We start from the raw sequence: 19,384 nt of genomic DNA on the forward strand, positions 1-19,384 counted from the left end.
TCATGCTGTGTGGATGTCTTTCATCAGCAGGGAGCGGAAAACTCGTCAGAATTGAAGGAATGTTGGATGGTGCTAAATACAGGGAAATTCTTGTGGGAAACCTGTTTCAGTCTTCCAGAGATTTGAGACTGGGACGGAGGTTCACCTTCCAGCAGGACAATGACCCTAAGCATACTGCTAAAGCAACACTCGAGTGGCTTCAGGGGAAACATCTAAATGTCTTGGAATGGCCTAGTCAAAGCCCAGACCTCAATCCAATTGAGAATCTGTGGTGTGACTTAAAGATTTTTGTACACCAGTGGAACCCTTCCATCTTGACGGAACTGTAGCCGTTTTGCCTTGAAGAATGGGCAAACATCCCAGTGGCTAGATGTGCCAAGCTTATAGAGACATACCCCAAGAGACTTGGGGTGGCTCTACAAAGTATTGACTTTGGTTGGGTGAATAGTTATGCACGCTCAAGTTAACTCTTGTTTGTTTCACAATAAAAATATATTTTGCATCTTCAAAGTGGTAGGCATGTTGTGTAAATCAAATGATACAACCCCCCCAAAAATCAATTATATTTCCAGGTTTTAAGGCAACAAAATAGGAAAAATGCCAAGGGGGGTGAATACTTTCTATGTTGGGGGCAAATCCAACATCACTGTGAAAATGCCTTCCTAGTATCAATGATAGTGGTGGCTGTATACATGGTACGGGTTTGCATGACATCGGCAAAGACCAGGGAGTTTTTCAGCATAAAATGAAACGGGATGGAACTAATCACAGGTAAAATCCTAGAGGAAAACCTGCTTCAGACTGCTTTTCACCAGACACTGGGAGAGGAATTCACCTTTCACAAGGACAAATCTACACTGGAATTGCTGACCAAGAAGACAATAAATGTTCCTGAGTGGGCAAGTTGCAGTGTTGACTTGAATTTGCTTGAAAATTATTGCAAAACTTGAAAATGACTGCCTCGCCATGATCCCCAGTACCTCGACAGAGTTTGAAGATTTTTGAAAAGAATAATTGGCAAATATTGCACAATTCAGATGTGCAAACCTTTTGGAGACTTAACTTAAGACTCACAGCTATAATTGCTGCCAAAGGTGTTTCTAACATGTATTGACTCAGGGATTTGATTACTTATCTAATCAAGATACACTGAGTGTACAGAATATTAAGAACATCTTCCTAATATTGAGTTGGCATTGGGCATGGAATCTACAAGGTAGACTCTACAAGCTGTCAAAAGCATTCCACGGGATGTTGGCCCATGTTGACTCCAATGCTGGCTGTCCTTTGGGTGGTGGACCATTCTTGATATGCATGGGAAACTGTTGAGCGTGAAACACCCAGTAGCTTTGCAGTTCTTGATACAAACCAGTGTGCCTGGCACTTACTACCATACCTCAAAGGCACTTAATTCTTTGGTCTTGCCCATTCACCCTCTGAATGGCACACATACACAATACGCAATACTCAATTGTTTCAAGTCTCAAATCCTTCTTTAACCTGTCTCCTCCCCTTCATCTACACTGATTTGAAGTGGATTTAACAAGTGACATCAATAAGGTATCATAGCTTTCACCTGGATTCACCTGGTCAGTCTATGTCATGGAAAGAGCAGTTATTCATAATGTTTTGTATACTCAGTGTATATTCGTTTCATTTTCATTAATAATCTTTAAAAAATATATGTATAATTTTTCTTTCACTTTGACATTACAGAGTATTTTGTGTAGATTGCTAATAATTAAATCCATTTGAATCCAACGTTTTAACACAATAAAATGTGAAGAAATCCAAGGCGGGTGAATACTTATAATTCATACAGTTTCTTGACAGTGTCCAGCTCGCTAATAATCACTGAAATTAAAGCTAGACAGTAAGGGAGCATGAAAAATCCTCCCAAAACAACGATAGAAAACAATTTTTTGCAAAGTTTTACGCAGAGGAAATATAACACATTTTCAGTGTGGCCCTTCGAACCTTGATGAAGACCGAATGTGGCCCCCAGGGCAACATTAGTCTGACACCTCTCCTTTATATTGTACACTGTGGCCACCTTAAAGTCATTTCTAAACCTTACACTTTCCATGGTTAACTTTTTAATGATTTGATCTAGTATACTACACTGTATGATTCTTTAAAAAGCCTTAGCAACTGCCCCCCTATCATTCCGTTCATATTCCTATGAAAAGGACATGGGTCTGTAGTGTGGTTCTTTCAGGGAAACCAACACATGGGTGTCCCACTGAGCCACAGCCTTTGTAAATACACCATGAGCCCAGAGACCATGACAGCTTTATGTGTGCCCAGTGAAACCCATATCAAACTGATCGGGGTGTATGTGATCTTGAACAAAGACTCTATGTGATCTCTTGTGACAGAAGTCCCAACACACACACACATACTGTACACACAGGCACATACACCAAGAAAGAGAGAGGGGGAGAAAGATTGAGAGAAAGAGAGATGTATTTTGCTTCCATTGAAAAGGGAATAAATCCATCCATACAGTATATTCCGCTAGTATGCTGTTACAGCAACATTGGCTGCCTTTTTCAAAGATTGAATGTCTCATAAATTGCTCAACATCATAATCAAAAAATATCTGCTTTCATTCTATCACGTATGACTAAAGTGCTGGGAAAACAACATACTGTACTGTTTTTTGTTTTTATCTATTTACTTCGCCCCAACGTCAAGCTGTAGTGTTCACTTCCCTATCAACTGTTGTCGAGGGAATACTGTGAAATTACACATGTTCTAAGTTCTCACTGAACAGGAAGTACCATCCATATGAAAAAATAAAAACAAAAAAAGAATTAAAATGTATTTTTACATAAATTAAATAGTTTACATACATCCAAATATATATTGAAATTTAAAAGCCTGTTATATGAAATGAAGTGCCTTTAAATATAGACCACATGTAGAATTCAATAAATCCGAATTTTTTATATGAATAAAGACTTGCTTAAAGTGCAAAAATTAAGCATTTTGACACATCCCTCCATGCACCCTCGGTGACTTCGAAGAAGATTCTAACCCACTTGCCCCCAAGTTTTCACCATAATTGTAAAGCCATAGTTATTTTGTTGCTTTGACAAATTTGTTTCTGAAGATTATTATTTATTTAATGTGATAGTGATTCATTTTAAGGTCAACCCTGTTACGTGAACTGTACTCTCATTTCAATATGGTGAAACTCTTCCTTTTTACATTTATTTTAAACGAAACATTGAACATCCAATAGTCAAATCATGGTGGAAAAGTAGGTGAGCTGGTTCTACTCTTTTTGGACATTTTCTGGTGTTTTGTGGTGAAAAACTGAGCAGGTCGGGCATGACACGTCAACCCTGTTACCCATAGATAGACAGGCTAGAAACGTTTTAACAATGTGAATCTTGCATTAAATTGCCCCTCCCTGTTGCATACAACAAAAATGTCATTCCCCCTGTCAGAAGGGGATTCATGGCTGATTTAACTAGTAATTACCAGTTGGATTTTTCCCAGATTTGGTAAATTACCACTTCCCACTTGGTTATAAACACAGCATAACACCGCTATCCATCTACTGTAGAGCTGTATAATACCACTAATTGGAAGCACAAGACCTGGACCTACAATGTGACACATTGTGGAGTGTTGTATGATGTATAGATTTGTATGAATCGAAACAAAATCTAATTAAAATAATAATAAAAACAGCCTAGTGCCTGGTCTCACTAGATTGTTTTTCATTATTTAATCAAGAGAGGCACTTACTATATTACTTTTTTTTAATATCTCTTAAGATGGGAAAACTTGTTTTTTAGGAAGTTGAACATGTGCTCTTTATGACAGCATGTAACAATTTGTAGTTTATTTTTTTACTCACATCACAATTTAAATTATATCCCTGCCAAAGTTTTGGTTTGGTGGCCCCAAAAAATATCCACATTGATCAAAAACCTAACGAGTTATTTAAGAAGCCAAATTAGAAACCACTTTGGCCACCATGTAGACTAGATGTCATAGCAATGCATTTCTGGAATATTGTCAGGCATTACATGCATTTTTAGCATACATGCAAATGTATCTACATCTACTTCAAATACATTGTACGTGATGTTAAATATATTTCTTTCCATATGGGCACTATATATACAGTACAGTGGCTTTATGATAGCTAGCTTGCATGTCATTTCTGACCAACACATTGCCTAAAGTGGGCCAAAACAGCCTGGTATGTCAGCTACTCTCCAAAACTACAACTTGTGTGGGACACAGTCATTCATAACCATTATAGTGATGTCTGCCAAGATGGCAAAAATAAATGTTATAGAGAGAGAGTGCATGCTGCTGAGTACAGCGGGGAGAGTTTAATAGTGATTGAGAAGAAGGAGCGGGACTTGATTTATGACCTATCAACTGATAGCAGTTCTTCTTGCAGATAGCCATTGTTCAACATTGGGACTGTAGGACATTATCTAATTGTTGAGTGTATCAGTCTTGTTACATTATCCCCCAAGGCTCTCCAGGCCTTTATTTCCTTGTAATAAAATGTTAAATTGTTGATCTGCTGCATATAGCTGTTTTTGTTACTAAGGCTGTGGTGTTTTTCGCAGCTTGTACAGACAGTAATGTAATCCCATAGATAGCAAACTAAGTTATTTTGTAATCAATGAAGGAAGATTTATGTTTGTATTTAATGTATCAAGTGAATGCATAACGGATTGCCCTCATAAAGTGCTGTGTGAAGGGCATTATAGACCAGCAGAGAATACCATTTTTGTTTTACTGTTTTAAATCTCTGTATATGGAACATTGCAGAAATTATGCTTTAGGGGTTTGCTAGTACTCAAAGTAAAAACAATGCAATGCCCCAAATGCTATTTATTTTTGCCTAAGTAAAGTCGAATGCATGCAAGTCATTGTTGTTTTATTGCGTTTATTCCTTTGACACATTGACAAGTGAAAATGCAAACGTAGATTTTTCCTCCTCTGGCGTGTCACAGAAGAAAACAAACGTTGCTTTGCTTGCATTCATTATTCCGAAATAGACGAGAAGGCAGTTCTTGTGAAGAAGTCTTAAAACATTCCTTTCAGAATTCCCTTTCTTCCCTCTTCCCTGCCATTCCCTACTCCAGTAATATAACCATTTTATTCACCACAGAACTGTAGCCTTCATTTATTTGGATTGCAATACAAGTAGATGCAAACATGAGGGATGCAGTGTTATGGAGGTTTAAACAGGGGGCATCTCATTAGACTTTTTATTTTAAGTAAGATGGATAATGCTCATAGGGATGTTGTTGTTGTGTTATTCTGTTTTGGTTGTCAGAGATCGCCCTTTTGTGTTTTGGCCACTGCAAGAGAGTGTTGTCATTACTTTCTTGGCAGGCACACTTCTCTTGGACCAATTTCGATGTCTCGTCTAGGTTGGAAAGCAGAACCCATTCTGTAAATTAATTCAGATCTTTGGAATAAATCACAGCAGCTCTGAATTTTCCTGATAAGGTTCTCCCCAAGTTGTGAATTCATGACATCCCAAAAACGTTTTCCCATGAAGCCTTGATGACCTTCATCTGAGATTATCAGCAGGGCAATATGACACAAAAACCTATTCATCATACTTAATTTGGAGTGAACATGTACAAGAGTCCTTCCTCAACCTAACCCATGGAGAACATTCACAAGATGGAAGCATCTCTATGTCAGCAGGGGTATAATCAAAGTCCCATTAAGATATGATTTAGAAATAAACAAGAAACTCCTAGTCACTGACCAAGAAACCGTAATAAAAAAATAAAAAAACAGCGAGTAGCAGCAGTAACACCCTGTGTTTATTATCTATGCATAGTCACTTTACAAATTACCTCGACTAACCTGTACCCCTGCACATTGACTGGGTACCGGTATCCCCTGTATATAGCATCGTTATTGTTATGTAAATGTATTGTATTACTTTTTGATTATTTAGATATTTTTACTTTATTTGATTTAGTAAATATTGCATTAACTGCATTGTTGGTTAAGGGTTTGTAAGTTAGCATTTCACGGTAATATACCTGTTGTACTCGGCGCATGTGACAAATACAATTTGATTTGATTTGAGCAGCAGAGAGGAGACCTGGTCTGCTTACCAAATTGTACCCTATTCCATATTTAGCGCACACTGTGGGCCCTGGTTAAAACTAGAGCATAATATAGGGAATAGGATGCCATTTGGGACGCAACCCCAGGTCTCTTCTCTGCTGCTCATCCTGTGTCTGTTAGTACAAGTAGCTAGGCGAAGTGCATAAACAAGCTGGTTGTTGGATGTTGGTAAACTCTATTCTAGAATTTAATGCATAGTAATTATGTTTGTGTTCTGATGTGAATGTATTGCTGCAAAGTCTAGTCTTGATGTATTATAGACATGCATTCCAGCCGCATTCCAGCCCACTCTTGTCAATTACACTCTGGAAAATAAAACAGTAAAACAATAAACCATAATTATGGATATATTATGGATACAGTATCTGTACGAAGACTGTGCTTGATCTAAATCCCTGCAAGAAAAGCCACTGTCTGACACCCAGTTAATCAAGTGTCCATTGTCTAGGTAGCATACGCTCCGTTGGGTCTCTCATCCCGTGACACTGTATTTATTTGGTTGCAGCAGATTATCCCTCTTTAAGATTGTCCTACGGAAGGTTGAGGGACTTGATCTCCAAATGCCTTTGATATGGCAGAGAATCAGTCAATTATTTTGAAGCGGTGCAGCGGCCAGGGATTAAGTGATTTAGGAGTGCAGCAGACAGACAGTACCCGGACTGCTTTAGCCTGTGAGACTTCCACAAACAGTGCAGCGTGTCAGGGCTGATTGCAGTGGCACCGGGGTAGATAAGTCAGTCTTACTATTATCCTGCCTAAGCTAGGGGTGCCAAATTACAACTTCAGCCTTAAAACCCCTCTGAGTTTAGTTAAAGGATGTCTTAAGCCAGAGCAAGGAGAAAAAAACATATTGTGAATTGCAGACTTCATGCAATTCAGTTCAATACGGCCGGGTGTACACTACACGATTTTGGCCCCAATTTAGCCTTCCCAAACAAGTTTTTGAGATCGGAGACAAAATCCCCATGTCATTGCCTACTCAGAGCACGTGGCCATCACCGACACTTGTTTAATGTAAGCGGGTCAGAGATGCAATCTGAGAGCTACCGATCTCATCTTTGAGCAGTCCCAGACGTCCTGAAATGTTCAAACGTTGATTTTATCGGCACAAATGCTCTTGTAGTGTGAGATGTGCAACGACAAGGTATTAGAACGGTGATCAGCAATAGCCAATGATAGCTTGCCAGGGAAAAACCCAGTGAGATGATGACGGTGTTTCACATCACCCTGAATGTGTGGACCCTCGAGCAGGAGCAATTACTACTAGTATGCATTTGTACTTGCCTTTAACCAAAGCATCAAATCGTTACAGATCTGAGGTTCACGAGCAATGTTATTAAATTCAAAATGTTGGCTAGATATTTCAACTCTGTATGGCAAGTGTGAATGTCTGACTGAATGTTTATGAGGCTCCTTTGAGCCACAACTTGTAGCTACATTAAATCTAATTAACATTTATTTTTGCGAGACAGCGTGGTATCGAGAATCCTCACGACCAAGTAAAGAATCTTTTAGTGTGTGACCACCGTCTGTGCCACATCGTTTAGTGTGCTCACCACTACGTTGGCAACACACAAAACTACAGGAAAGACGGTTGTTTAAAATGAGAGGCTCATTGACGTTAGGGTTTTGAAAGTCGTGTAGTCTCCACCCGGCTTAAGTCTATGAGGTGCGTGTCCTCTGTCTTTTACTGCTGTCAGAATCCTCCCTCCCTAGTAACTAGGATTTTCTGACAGATTTACAAGAGCCATAATTTAAATGTATTCCTGCCGGGTCATTGATCCATTCACCACACGAATGCTGTGTGTAGCTACAATAAAAATGTCTGTCTGTCATTGAAACATTGGCATAAATCCCAAAAAGAAGAAGAAAGACATTTTTCATTGATTTTTCTTTCATTCATATCCTAATACACTCATAAAAAGAGACGTTTTCCAAACACAACCCATCGTGAGATTAAAATGGTCAGATGTAGCTCCAGGAGCGAAGCTAAGTAAAAGAGCGACAATTGGTAATAGCGGGCTATGTCAAGGGACATAGAACTCTATAATTCAAACATGCTCTAATCCTGGTACCACTACCAACGTAGCTCTTCTTCTCAACTCCATCCCTCTCTCACCCTCAACAATTTCTCCCGAGCTCTTAGCTATATGATTTATGACACACTCCCATGCAATACATAACACAACGCAAAGCATCCTTACCTTGCCCACGTACTGTGGGTCTGACCCCATGTACTCCTCCAGCACGAAGAACTGGTTCCATACCCAGCCCCTCTTGACTCTCTGAAACCCAGATGCCCCATTTCTCATCGGGCCCACCAGGCTCCTGGGATGCTCCTTTCCCAGACTGCTCCTGCTCAGCGGTGCGCCTGGCGGGCGTACAGGAGACAGGGAGCCTTTGTCGAAGACAAACCAAAGGAACAGTAGCAGGCAGTTCCTTGTAAGCATTGGCGGTCTGTGAGTTTGAGGTCTCCAAGTTAAAGTCCCAACAAATGGAAAGCCAGATCACAACTGAAAGAGGAAGGGATGCTGAATCCGTGGTGAAGGAGTGGACTGGACACAGCCAAGATTATGAGCCGCTGGCCGGGGTGGGTTGCCTGTCACGTTCAGCGATTCATGGAGCTCATCACCTGGAGGAGAGAAATCAGAAAGAAACGTTAAGCTCCTTCGCCTGTATCCTTTATCTCAGTCACCTGTTGAATAATGCTAATGAGCCCCAATTACACAACACACAGAAAACAATGCTTGTGTCAAAAGAGAGCAACTCATTTTGAAGAAAAACTATCTGCATGTTTGGTCAAAATGTCACCTTGAGTATAACAGAGTATGGAAAGAAATGACTATGGATGATCTTATAATTATGCCATAACAATTACAATTCTGTAATTTGACAGCTATACACACCTTTTATTTATTTACATTTTTTTTATTAACTAGCCAAGTCAGTCAAGAACAAATTCTTATAAGACAATGACTGCCTACCCAGGCCAAACTCGGACGACGCTGGGCCAATTGTGCGCCGCCCTATGGGACTCCCAATCACGGCCCAAAGTGATACAGCCTGGATTCAAACCAGGGACTGTAGTGAGGCCTCTTGCACTGAGATGCAGTGCTTTAGACCACTGCGCCACTCGGGAGCCCGAGTGAATGAACACTTTGGAGATTAACAACAAATATTTCAACTTCCAGCTCCCGTCCTATTGAATATTTTATTTGTCCCGATATGATATTATCTACATACACCTACTTTACTGTTTCCACTGTATTTTCATTCAAATGCCATTTGAGCTATTGGAGATGGTTTAGAATTCCAAATGCGGGTGTGTGCCTATCTGGTAGTAGAAGATTAAATGTGCCATACATGCTTGAATGTGTATCTATTTTGCTATCATTCCTGCTTTATCCATCCAGGATATTTGTTAAAAAATGTAACAAAGTGCATAGTAGGAGTGTCCTTTTCAGCAAGCATCACTTGATACATGTTGCCTCCTGATAGTTTCAAAAGCTCTTAATAATAGCCTTTTGAAGTGAACACATGCCAAAACGTACAATCTTATCATGTTTCCAGGTTTTACTCACCACACCATAGATTAGCAGGTGGCTACTACCTATGATGGAATAGAGAAACTATGCATTTTTTTAATCAGAGACCTTCATGATGAAATAATCCATCAAAGGTCTAAATTCACACCAACCGTAAGGAATAAAGATTGTGACATAATTTATAAAACGAACAGTAGATTTAATTTAATTGAGGATGCCTGTTTTTGGCAAAGCAGTGTGCCACATGAAAACAACTTGATGAATAGAGGTCATTACTTTTCCCACTGCCTCCCCAATCATTCCAATTACACACTGGAATGAAAAGTTGTAAATATGCGTCCCAAATGGCACCCTATTCCCTTCATAGTGAACTATTTTTAGCCAGAGCCCTATTGACACTAAATAGGAAATATCGTACCATTTGGGATACATCTGGAGCCTTCTACCCAAAAAACACTAAATAAACCCATCAGATAAGCTATCTGCTGTTCTGTGCTCTTAAATAACAGTCTGTGTGCAATTGGATGTGGGCTTAGTAGACTGTGGCGATGCCCGATAAAAAAAAAAACAACAACATATCAGACCAGTGTCAACAATAACAGAAAGAAAACATATCAAACCAGTGTCAACAGAGAGAGACAATACTGTGTTTGTTTTTCAGTGTCTCTCATTCCTCCAATTATCACAGTCCAGTACTCACATCAACTAATACATGAGAAATACTATTTAATCCTGCTTTCATATCACCCACGCTAAGACATGCTTTACAACGCTTATCCATTGAACATGGCCATGGGCTAGTAGTGTAGTTTAATTGCATCGTGTTAACTTAAAATTTGTATACAAAATACAATAATGAATTGAAATACCCTCGATCCTAAGCGAATATGTTAACACAAAAAAAAATATATAATATGCTGTATATTTAACACAAACTATACATTGTTCATAAAGCCTTATTTTGAGGGCCTAGTTGTTCCCTAATACATGGGCCTGAAACTCATACACATCACTTTGAACCTAAACTACACCCATCATTGTCATTTTTCCTGGTTGGTAGTTTCCTCATAAAAAGCAGGGAATCTAAAATCCTTCAGACAGGAGTTTTGAGGTATAATTATGTACTCATTGCTGAAGCTACAAAGAATGACCTTAAAGAGTACCATTACAGTGAGAAGTGTAATACAATGGCCTGAAACTCATAGTTTACAGGCTACGTCAAGCCAGCTCGTCACATTATGCTGGTTTGCAAGCTGATGTATAATTTATTTTGGAATCCAGCCAGTGTGGGGATATTCAACGTTTAGTATTTTGGATCACATGTATTCAAGCTGATTCCTTTTCTAGAAAATGGATAGAACAACCATGTCTCTGTCACTAACAAGTACAGTCATGGGTGGTAACTATAATTTAATCAAAAAGCAAGACACTCTTGGAAATATTTGAAAAAGGCTTTACTCTAAGCAGTGTGTTAATTTAACATTGTTCCGGTGTCTATATGGGTTCACAGACAACACTTTCAGTGTTGGTTTTAATACTCTCAATGTCAAATTATTGTGGGTTTTTTTACACTGGAGAATTTGCTGTGTAGATAATGATGTATTAGCTGAGAATCCTTTACCCACAAACAGTACATTTACGTTGAACTTGACAATCTTCAGCATATGTGCTGTACATTATCCAATTGAATCAAGACGGACAGCACCTGAATAAAAGAACATTTGAGCTAATTATGCCCAATCATCAATCCAGTTAAGCAATTAAAAGATTGGATTTCACAAAACCTAGAAAATACAAACAAAATACTGTTGTTCTGAGCAAGTGGGACAAATAATTTTAACTAAACTTTGGCAATATATAAATGAGTGAACAATTGATTTGATTACAGAGCCGTATAAATGAGAATCAACCGAATGGGTTCAATGCCAATCATAAATTGAGCAACCATTAACATTATTTATACCATGGGCAAACCATTTAAAACACTCAAGCGTTCAACTGTAAGTTGCTTAAATACTTTATGCTTCAATTGAGCTATGGTCTTGTTACAATGTGATGAAATGCAATGCTGCCGATTATACATTTTTATACTTTCCTGTCGTAGCATTTAAGCCATTGGATGCCAAAATAATAAACTAGAAGTCAATAATACACCCGTATTAAGAGTGGGAGTAGGAGTAAAAGCCATGGGAAATATACTCTGAATTGTCCATCAACAAAGGAGACAACTTAGTTTAGGATGATTCAACACCTGTCACAGACTCTCTCTTTTGTTCCTTCCTAATGTAGTTATGAGTGATATAATAACGTGAGCACCAAGACTTTAATTGCATAACCACAACCCTCATTGACATCATTGTCTTTGATTAATTTCATTGACTTGTAACATTGGCGTCAGAGGGAGCATATTATACCAAGGTTACACCCCCATACACCCGGACATTTAAGTTGATACTGTCACTGCAGTATCTTAAAAGTCTAAAGTAATCTGCAAAGTTCCCTTGCAGAATCAGGAGGAACTATCTCGACGAGGTCAGCCAATTGATCAGACAGGTCACTCCTTATTTAACAGAGACATAATGGGAAATGACTGTTCCCATAATTCCTGAGAATTTTGTCTACGCTCCGCTGTGCGTTCCTGGAGGGCGCTTGATGCATATTTAATGAGATAAGTTCATTAGCATGTGTCGGCCCTCGGTGCCAAGCCTTGACCCACCGTGTCTGCCTCAGATAACACCACGCAGCCGGCTGACAGCATTCTCACACATCACCTCCCATAATCAAAGAACATATGGCTCACCGAGCTGGTGGCGCAGATTGGGAACCGTAAGAGACCCTCGGAAAGTTACTAGTTGTCAAGGCCGTCGTAAACATGACAAACAGATAAACGGTATTGACTCTGGCAGAGTGAAAAAAAGAGAAAACTGTTATTGGGTTGAAGTTCTCCTTCTGCATATATTTTATTTTTTATGATGTGGAGGGTGATATTTTAATTGTGTCACCACCACAGGTGCGTTGCTGGGTGACATGAGTGTCGTCCTGAGGTGCAGAGAAGTCAAAGTTGTTTTAATAAGGTTAAGGACACGTCTGGACCAGATTCAAGAGTTTTAAAACAAGACATGACTCTCAGATGTCTTGTAATTTTGTTTATATTACAAAGTTTGGCCATGTTTCAAAGGGGACAGGTGTCAAAGACTTTTCAGAATATTAAATTTAGACGTACCATTATATGGTGGTTCTGCCTCCTGTAGCTGAATACACACTGTCATTTCTGTATAACAAATGTGACCCGATTCGGAAAACTAGGCGTATGTTGCAAGCCACAACTTCACAGGAGAGCCTTCTGAATAGTTTTTTCTCAAAGTGTGTTTTTTGGCAGAAATGCCTTCTCGAACATGTCAACTTTAATGTGCCTTAATAACAAATGTGTATGCCATCTGTAAATACGAATAAAATTGTTAAATTACGAGCCTTGTTGGTTAAGCCACAGATAAAGTAAGCAACCTTCCCACTAGCCATGATTGGGCTGGACATGCCGAGACAGGAGTTCGGATTGGTCTGCCATATAGAGCGCTTCTGTCAATTTGAACGTGTCAGTCTGTGGTGGTAATTCTGACGAACGCCGCTTGTTTAAAAATGTATTGTGTAGTAGAGCTGCATAAGTGTTGCTATCCTCTTTCTGGAGGATCAAGTTTTGAAATCAGTGGAATTAGAGTATGAGAGTTAAAGAGATGGAGAAAACACCAGTATCCGGATTACATCTTCAAACTAAGGGAAACCATGGTATGGCATTCCTGACAGGATGCATGATAATGTATACAAGTAGCTAGCTACATTTTCAGATATTACACGCTTATAATTTTGACAGAAAGTGGTTTCATTTCAAGCTAAAGTGTACTGTTAGCTAGCTTGATAAAGTTAGCTGGCTGGCTCCCTAGCTGAAGTTATTATTCGTTTACTTTTCTAGTTAGAGCCTAATGTTAGCTAGCTAACATTGAACCTGGTTGGTGAGCTCCATGTACTGTGGCATTGTTGGCACTTTGTTCATTGTTGTTTAAATAGCTAACGTTAGCTGACTGGCTCATTAGCTAATGTTACGTGACGTGTGTGAACTTAAACGTTGTTTACCTAGCTAGGTTCATTGTTTACCTAGCTAGCTAGCTAACTATATGTCTTTAGCTAAAGTGTACTGTTAGCTAGCTCGCTAATGTTAGTTGGCTGGCTCCCTAGCTGACGTTATTATTCATTTCCTCGAGCTGTTTGCTGTTCTAGTTAGAGCCTAATGTTAGCTAGCTAACATTGAACATGGTTGGTTAGCTTCCAGCACTGTGGCATTTTTGGCACTTTGTTCATTGTTGTTTAACCTTTTGTCAATAGGGGGAGCTGTTAGCATTATTTTTTTTTTACATTTCCAAATTAAACTGCCTCGTACTCAATTCTTGATCGTACAATATGCATATTATTGTTATTATTGGATAGAAAACAGTCTATAGTTTCTATAGGAGTTGAAATTTTGTCTCTGAGTGGTACAGAACAATTTTTACAGCACTTTTCATGACAGGGTTCAGATTTCAGAAATTTTTACCTCTGATCTGGGGTCTGTTTATAAGGCCACAGTGAATGCTATGAAGAAACCGACACTACCTACGTCTTCCTCTGGGTGTCTGTACGTCATCACGTTTTCAATGAACTCGATGGGACGTTCACAGCCATTATAAATGACAAAAATGTACAGAGACCCCTCTTTCTCAACGTGCGCCTCAAGCGTGAAGGCCATCGGACCTGCCTCGTTCCAAATCGTTTTCTAACCAGCATTATTTCTCCGGTCATGTTTTCAGTCGTTATAGTTGTTAAAAACATCATAAGGTAGTTAATTTGAAACGTTTTATAGCAATTTATATCCGTTTAGTGCGATTCTGAGGAATGTATTTGTCGTGCACTTTCTAGCTTTGGGAACGTTTCGCGGTCTCGGTCGTTGTTAGTGGACATTTCGAAGGACAGAGGACATCTATCGACCAAAAGACGTTTATAACATAGAAAGGATACATTGCCCAAGAATATGATGGAAGATCAGCTCAAAGTAAGCAATATTTAATATGATAAACCGTGTTTCTGTCGGAATATTTTAAACGCATTTTTCGCCATTTTGTTTTGTATAGCTTCACTTGGCCAACCCTGTATTGAAAAGTAAGGATAATTTTAAAAATGTAAATCAGCGGTTGCATTAAGAACTAATTTGTCTTTCGATTCCTGTCAACCCTGTATTTTTTAGTCAAGTATATGATTAGCTTTTAATTAAACTAGATCACTCTGATAGATGACGTCAGACATATTGAGGCTTGATTTCCTAGTATTTTCATTGTGTAACCACGGTTTTGTATGGCTAAATATGCACCTTTTCGAACAAACTGTATATGTATGTTGTAAAATGATGTTACAGGAGTGTCATCGGAAGAATTCTGAGAAGGTTAGTGAAAAAATTAATATCTTTTGGCGGTGATTACGTTATAGCGCTCTTTGGCTGGAATCGATGCTCTGGTAACGTTTTCACATGTAGTATGCTAACTTATCGATTTATTGTGTTTTCGCTGTAAAACGCTTAGAAAATCTGAAATATTGTCTGGAATCACAAGATCTGGGTCTTTCCATTGCTATGCTTTGTCTATTCTTATGAAATGTTTTATGATGAGTAAATTGGTCATACACGTTGCTCTATCTAGTAATTCTAGTGGATTTGTGATGGTCGGTGCAATTGTAAACTGTGATTTCTACCTGAAATATGCACTTTTTTCTAACAAAAACTATCCTATACCATGAATATGTTATCAGACTGTCATCTGATGGTTTTTTTTATAGGTTATTGGCTATCAATATCTTAGTTGAGCCGAATTGGTGATAGCACCTGAAGGAGTAAGAAACTGATGGAGTTAGAATAGTGGTGTATTTTGCTAACGTGTTTAGCTAATAGATTTACATATTTTGTCTTCCCTGTAAAACATTTTAAAAATCTGAAATGGTGGCTTTATTCACAAGATCTGTATCTTTCATCTGGTGTCTTGGACTTGTGATTTAATGATATTTAGATGCTACTATCTACTTCTGAAGCTATGCTATCTATGCTAATCAGTGTGTGGGGGGTGGGGGGTGCTCCCGGATCCGGGTTTCTGAGGCAGTAAAAGTTAACTAGCTAACGTTAGCTGGCTGGCTCGTTAGCTGACGTTACGTGACATGTGTACAACACCCGTTGAATATGGCCGGTGTCAGTAAAGGTCTGCAAAAAATGCATAATTAAATTATTGCCAGCAGAGCTGGTTAGGCTGTTTTCATGTTATCCAGAGGTAAACAAATGATCGGCCAGAGTGTCAAGTGTGTGCTCCGAGAGCGCTCCGAGATGGGTGGGGCTAACGCTTAAGAGGGTGTGAACGATGGTGAATGGGTGTAGACAAGGAAAAGCTCTTCACTAGATACCAAAACATTCAAAGGCGATTTTCTCAAAAGTGAGTTTACAAGTTGATTAACTTTCAAAGCAGAATTAATTTCCCATTGTTCCTCAAATGCAGTGTATGATATACCATGTTGTAGCTCTGAGTCTCTACTTTTATCCAATGTAAAAAACACAATTTTGAATTTTGCTACATAAGACCGAATCCAGGTGGTGGGTCTCAAATATGGTAGTGGATCAGTGTGTGCAAATGTAAGTAATAAAACATATTAATTCAGTTGTTCTCTCAGGATAAACCCATGAGCAAATATAATTGGGGAGATAAAGATAAACATTAATTTCAAAATCAAACAGTCATTTATTTTCTAGATGCTGTGATTCAAACATCTGCATGTTTCATTCTCTGAAGAATTCATATGCCAATCATATGTCAGAAATGCATTTTTACTTAGTTAAGTCTCTCTCTCTCTATCTCTCTCTCTATGAAGCTCTGCATGAAAGTGTATACCGATTTGCTTTGTGTCAATCTGAGCTTGTTCATGTCCGTGCCGCATACTCATCCTGGTGCAGAACACAATGCTGCATAACAGCTGATTACGGGTCTTTCTCTGCACTGAAAACTCATCTGGTAATGACAGCAGATGTTTCAGGGTTCGACAAACTCAGCATAATGGTTAAGGCACAGAGGGAGAAACTGGAGGGAAGCTGTGGCTGGTGGGCTGGCACAACCCATACTGAATAAATATGAACAGGCATTCAGAGACACGACCCAAATAAGGAGAAAAACACCTCCAACATCAGTGGAGAGTGTAGCCAGTGCAGTCGTGTTTACATCGACCAGACCAAAGCAGGTCTTAATAAGCCTGGGAGCCTCCGGGACTAGAGGAGGAGGAGAACATAGCATTGGTGGAAAGGTAAAGAAGACGGGAAAGGAAAGGTTGTCAAAGAGAGAACATGTGTCAGAGGAGGACAAACTACCTGGAGGTTGAGAGGAGGGGAAGGTAATAAAAATGGACTAACAAATGTCCAGCCAGGCTACATAAATAATCAGGGAGTAAAGGGCCCAAAGGGCTGTGGTCAAAAGTAGTGCTCTATTTAAGTGATAATGCCCAAGAAGCTGGTGTTGGGAGGATATATTGGCACGGATGTTGTTAACTGTGCCAATATACATTATCCTCTAAACACCAGCTTCGAGGGCATTATCACCTTATACAACGGGTTAACAAGATATTTAAATAATGATTGACATATTTTCATTAAAAACGTTATTTTGATTAATTTATTCATACTATTTCATCCTTCCACAAGATATAGTCCTGACAAATCTAGGCTTGCTACCCAAGCCTGGCAGGTCGCTGGTTCTATTGGTTCCATTGCTAGAGACGCAGTTGTTTGTTCTAAATGTTCCATTGCTTGCTAGCTAGCAAACTGCATCTAACTTACAGTCAAGTCAAACAGTGCAGCCAGAACAACAACGAAGTAGCTTAATTTGCATTTGTTTAAGCTGTTTTCCAGTGACATTTACATCCATAACAATGAGGTAATGATGCACGATTTCACCTGGCATAGAAAATCTGCTCTCTAATTAGGACAATGTTGTTCAGAGGAGCCAGCCAACAACACAGCTAACACAATCACTTCAAACTGAAGCTGGAAAGACTTCAAACTAGCTGTACTTTGTTTAGTTTTACCTGTTTCTATTGATGGTTCTTGATGGAAACCTGGCACCATCCCTACGGTAAAGCACGGTGGAGGCAGCACCATGCTGTGGGGATGTTTTTCAGCGGCAGGGACATGGAGACTAGTCAGGATCGAGGGAAAGATGAATGCAGATCCTTGATGAAAACCTGCTCCAGAGCGCTGAGGACCTCAGACTGGGGCGAGAGTTCACCTTCCAATAGGACAACGACCATAAGCACACAGCCAAGACAACGCAGGAGTGGCTTCGGGACAAGTCTCTGAATGTCTTTGAGTGGCCCAGCCAGAGCCCGGACTTGAACCCGATCGAACATCTCTGGAGAGACCTGAAAATAGCTGTGCAGCTACGTTCCCCATCCAACCTGACAGAGCTTGAGAGGAACTGCAGAGAAGAATGGTAGAAACTCCCCAAATACAGGTGTGCCAAGCTTGTAGCGTCATACCCAAGAAGACTCAAGGCAGTAGTCGCTGCCAAAGGTGCTGCCAAAGGTTCCAAAGTACTGAGCAAAGGGTTTGAATACCTTGAATACTACTGAATACAATTGCAAACATTTCTTAAAACCTGTTTTTGCTTTGTCATTATGAGGTTATGTGTGTAATTGGATAAGAAAAACCCCACAATTTAATCCATTTTAGAATAAGGCTGTAAAGGAACAAAATGTTGAAAAAGTCAAGGGTCTGAATACTTTCCAAAAGCACTGTACAGTATGTGTCCCTAGTCCAGATGTTGGTGTTTGCGACCGACATATTGCTAATGCTTATTGAATATTTACATAGACTTTAGAGTATGTCTTGAGGGCACACGGTGGGTAGTTAAACAAATGACTCTGAAATGTAGGCTTGATAGAGCAGTAGCTCTGGAGTCCATATGTCATCACAGCCTTGTATTGGCATGTTGAGTTGCGGTAGCTCGAGAAGTTGTAGAGATAGTAAAGGGTGTTTTACGTGTTGTATTACAGTATTAATTTTACCAAATAAATTTCATTGCAGCAGTTTTCTGAGTAAATTAACATGCAAACATCCATACCACATATATTCCATTCAGACACTTGACATTTTAAGCAAAAATCACATGTTTTCACATGTGGAAAATCACATAATTTTGCACTTGAAACGTCACGTGAAATAATGTGAAAACCCAAGAATACTGGAGGCTGTATTCGCTGCCAAAGGGACTTCAACAAAGTACTAAGTAAAGTGTCTGAATACTTATGTTGTCACGATTGTCATAAGGAGTGGACCAAGATGCAGCATGGTATGTTTCCATCCTTTTATTTGGAATAGAAAACTCAAAGGGAAAAAACAATAAAGCGAACAAATGAAATGTGAAGCTCAAAAATAGTGCTCACAGGCAACTATACCTAGACAAGATCCCCACAAAGCACAATGGGGAAATGGCTACCTAAATATGATCCCCAATCAGAGACAACGATAAACAGCTGTCTCTGATTGGGAACCATACCAGGCCAACATAGAAATATAATTCACCTAGGTAACCCACCCTTAATCACACCCCGACCTAACCAACATAGAGAATAAAAAGCTCTCTACGGTCAGGGCGTGACAT

The 19,384-nt window shown here is 39.4% G+C and overlaps 1 protein-coding gene across 1 annotated transcript in view; it reads right to left on the minus strand.

The window, feature by feature from the left end:
* The window catches only part of LOC139583761 (cadherin-12-like), a 214,830-nt gene that overhangs the window by 117,414 nt on the left and 78,032 nt on the right, over positions 1-19,384 (minus strand). Inside the window, exon 2 of the mRNA XM_071415201.1 lies at positions 8,337-8,764. Coding sequence (XP_071271302.1) covers positions 8,337-8,582 — 246 coding nt within the window. The 5' untranslated portion in view covers positions 8,583-8,764. The remainder of the gene's footprint in view (positions 1-8,336; positions 8,765-19,384) is intronic.

This window comes from Salvelinus alpinus, chromosome 8 (genome assembly GCF_045679555.1).
Source record: "Salvelinus alpinus chromosome 8, SLU_Salpinus.1, whole genome shotgun sequence".
Taxonomy (NCBI): domain Eukaryota; kingdom Metazoa; phylum Chordata; class Actinopteri; order Salmoniformes; family Salmonidae; genus Salvelinus; species Salvelinus alpinus.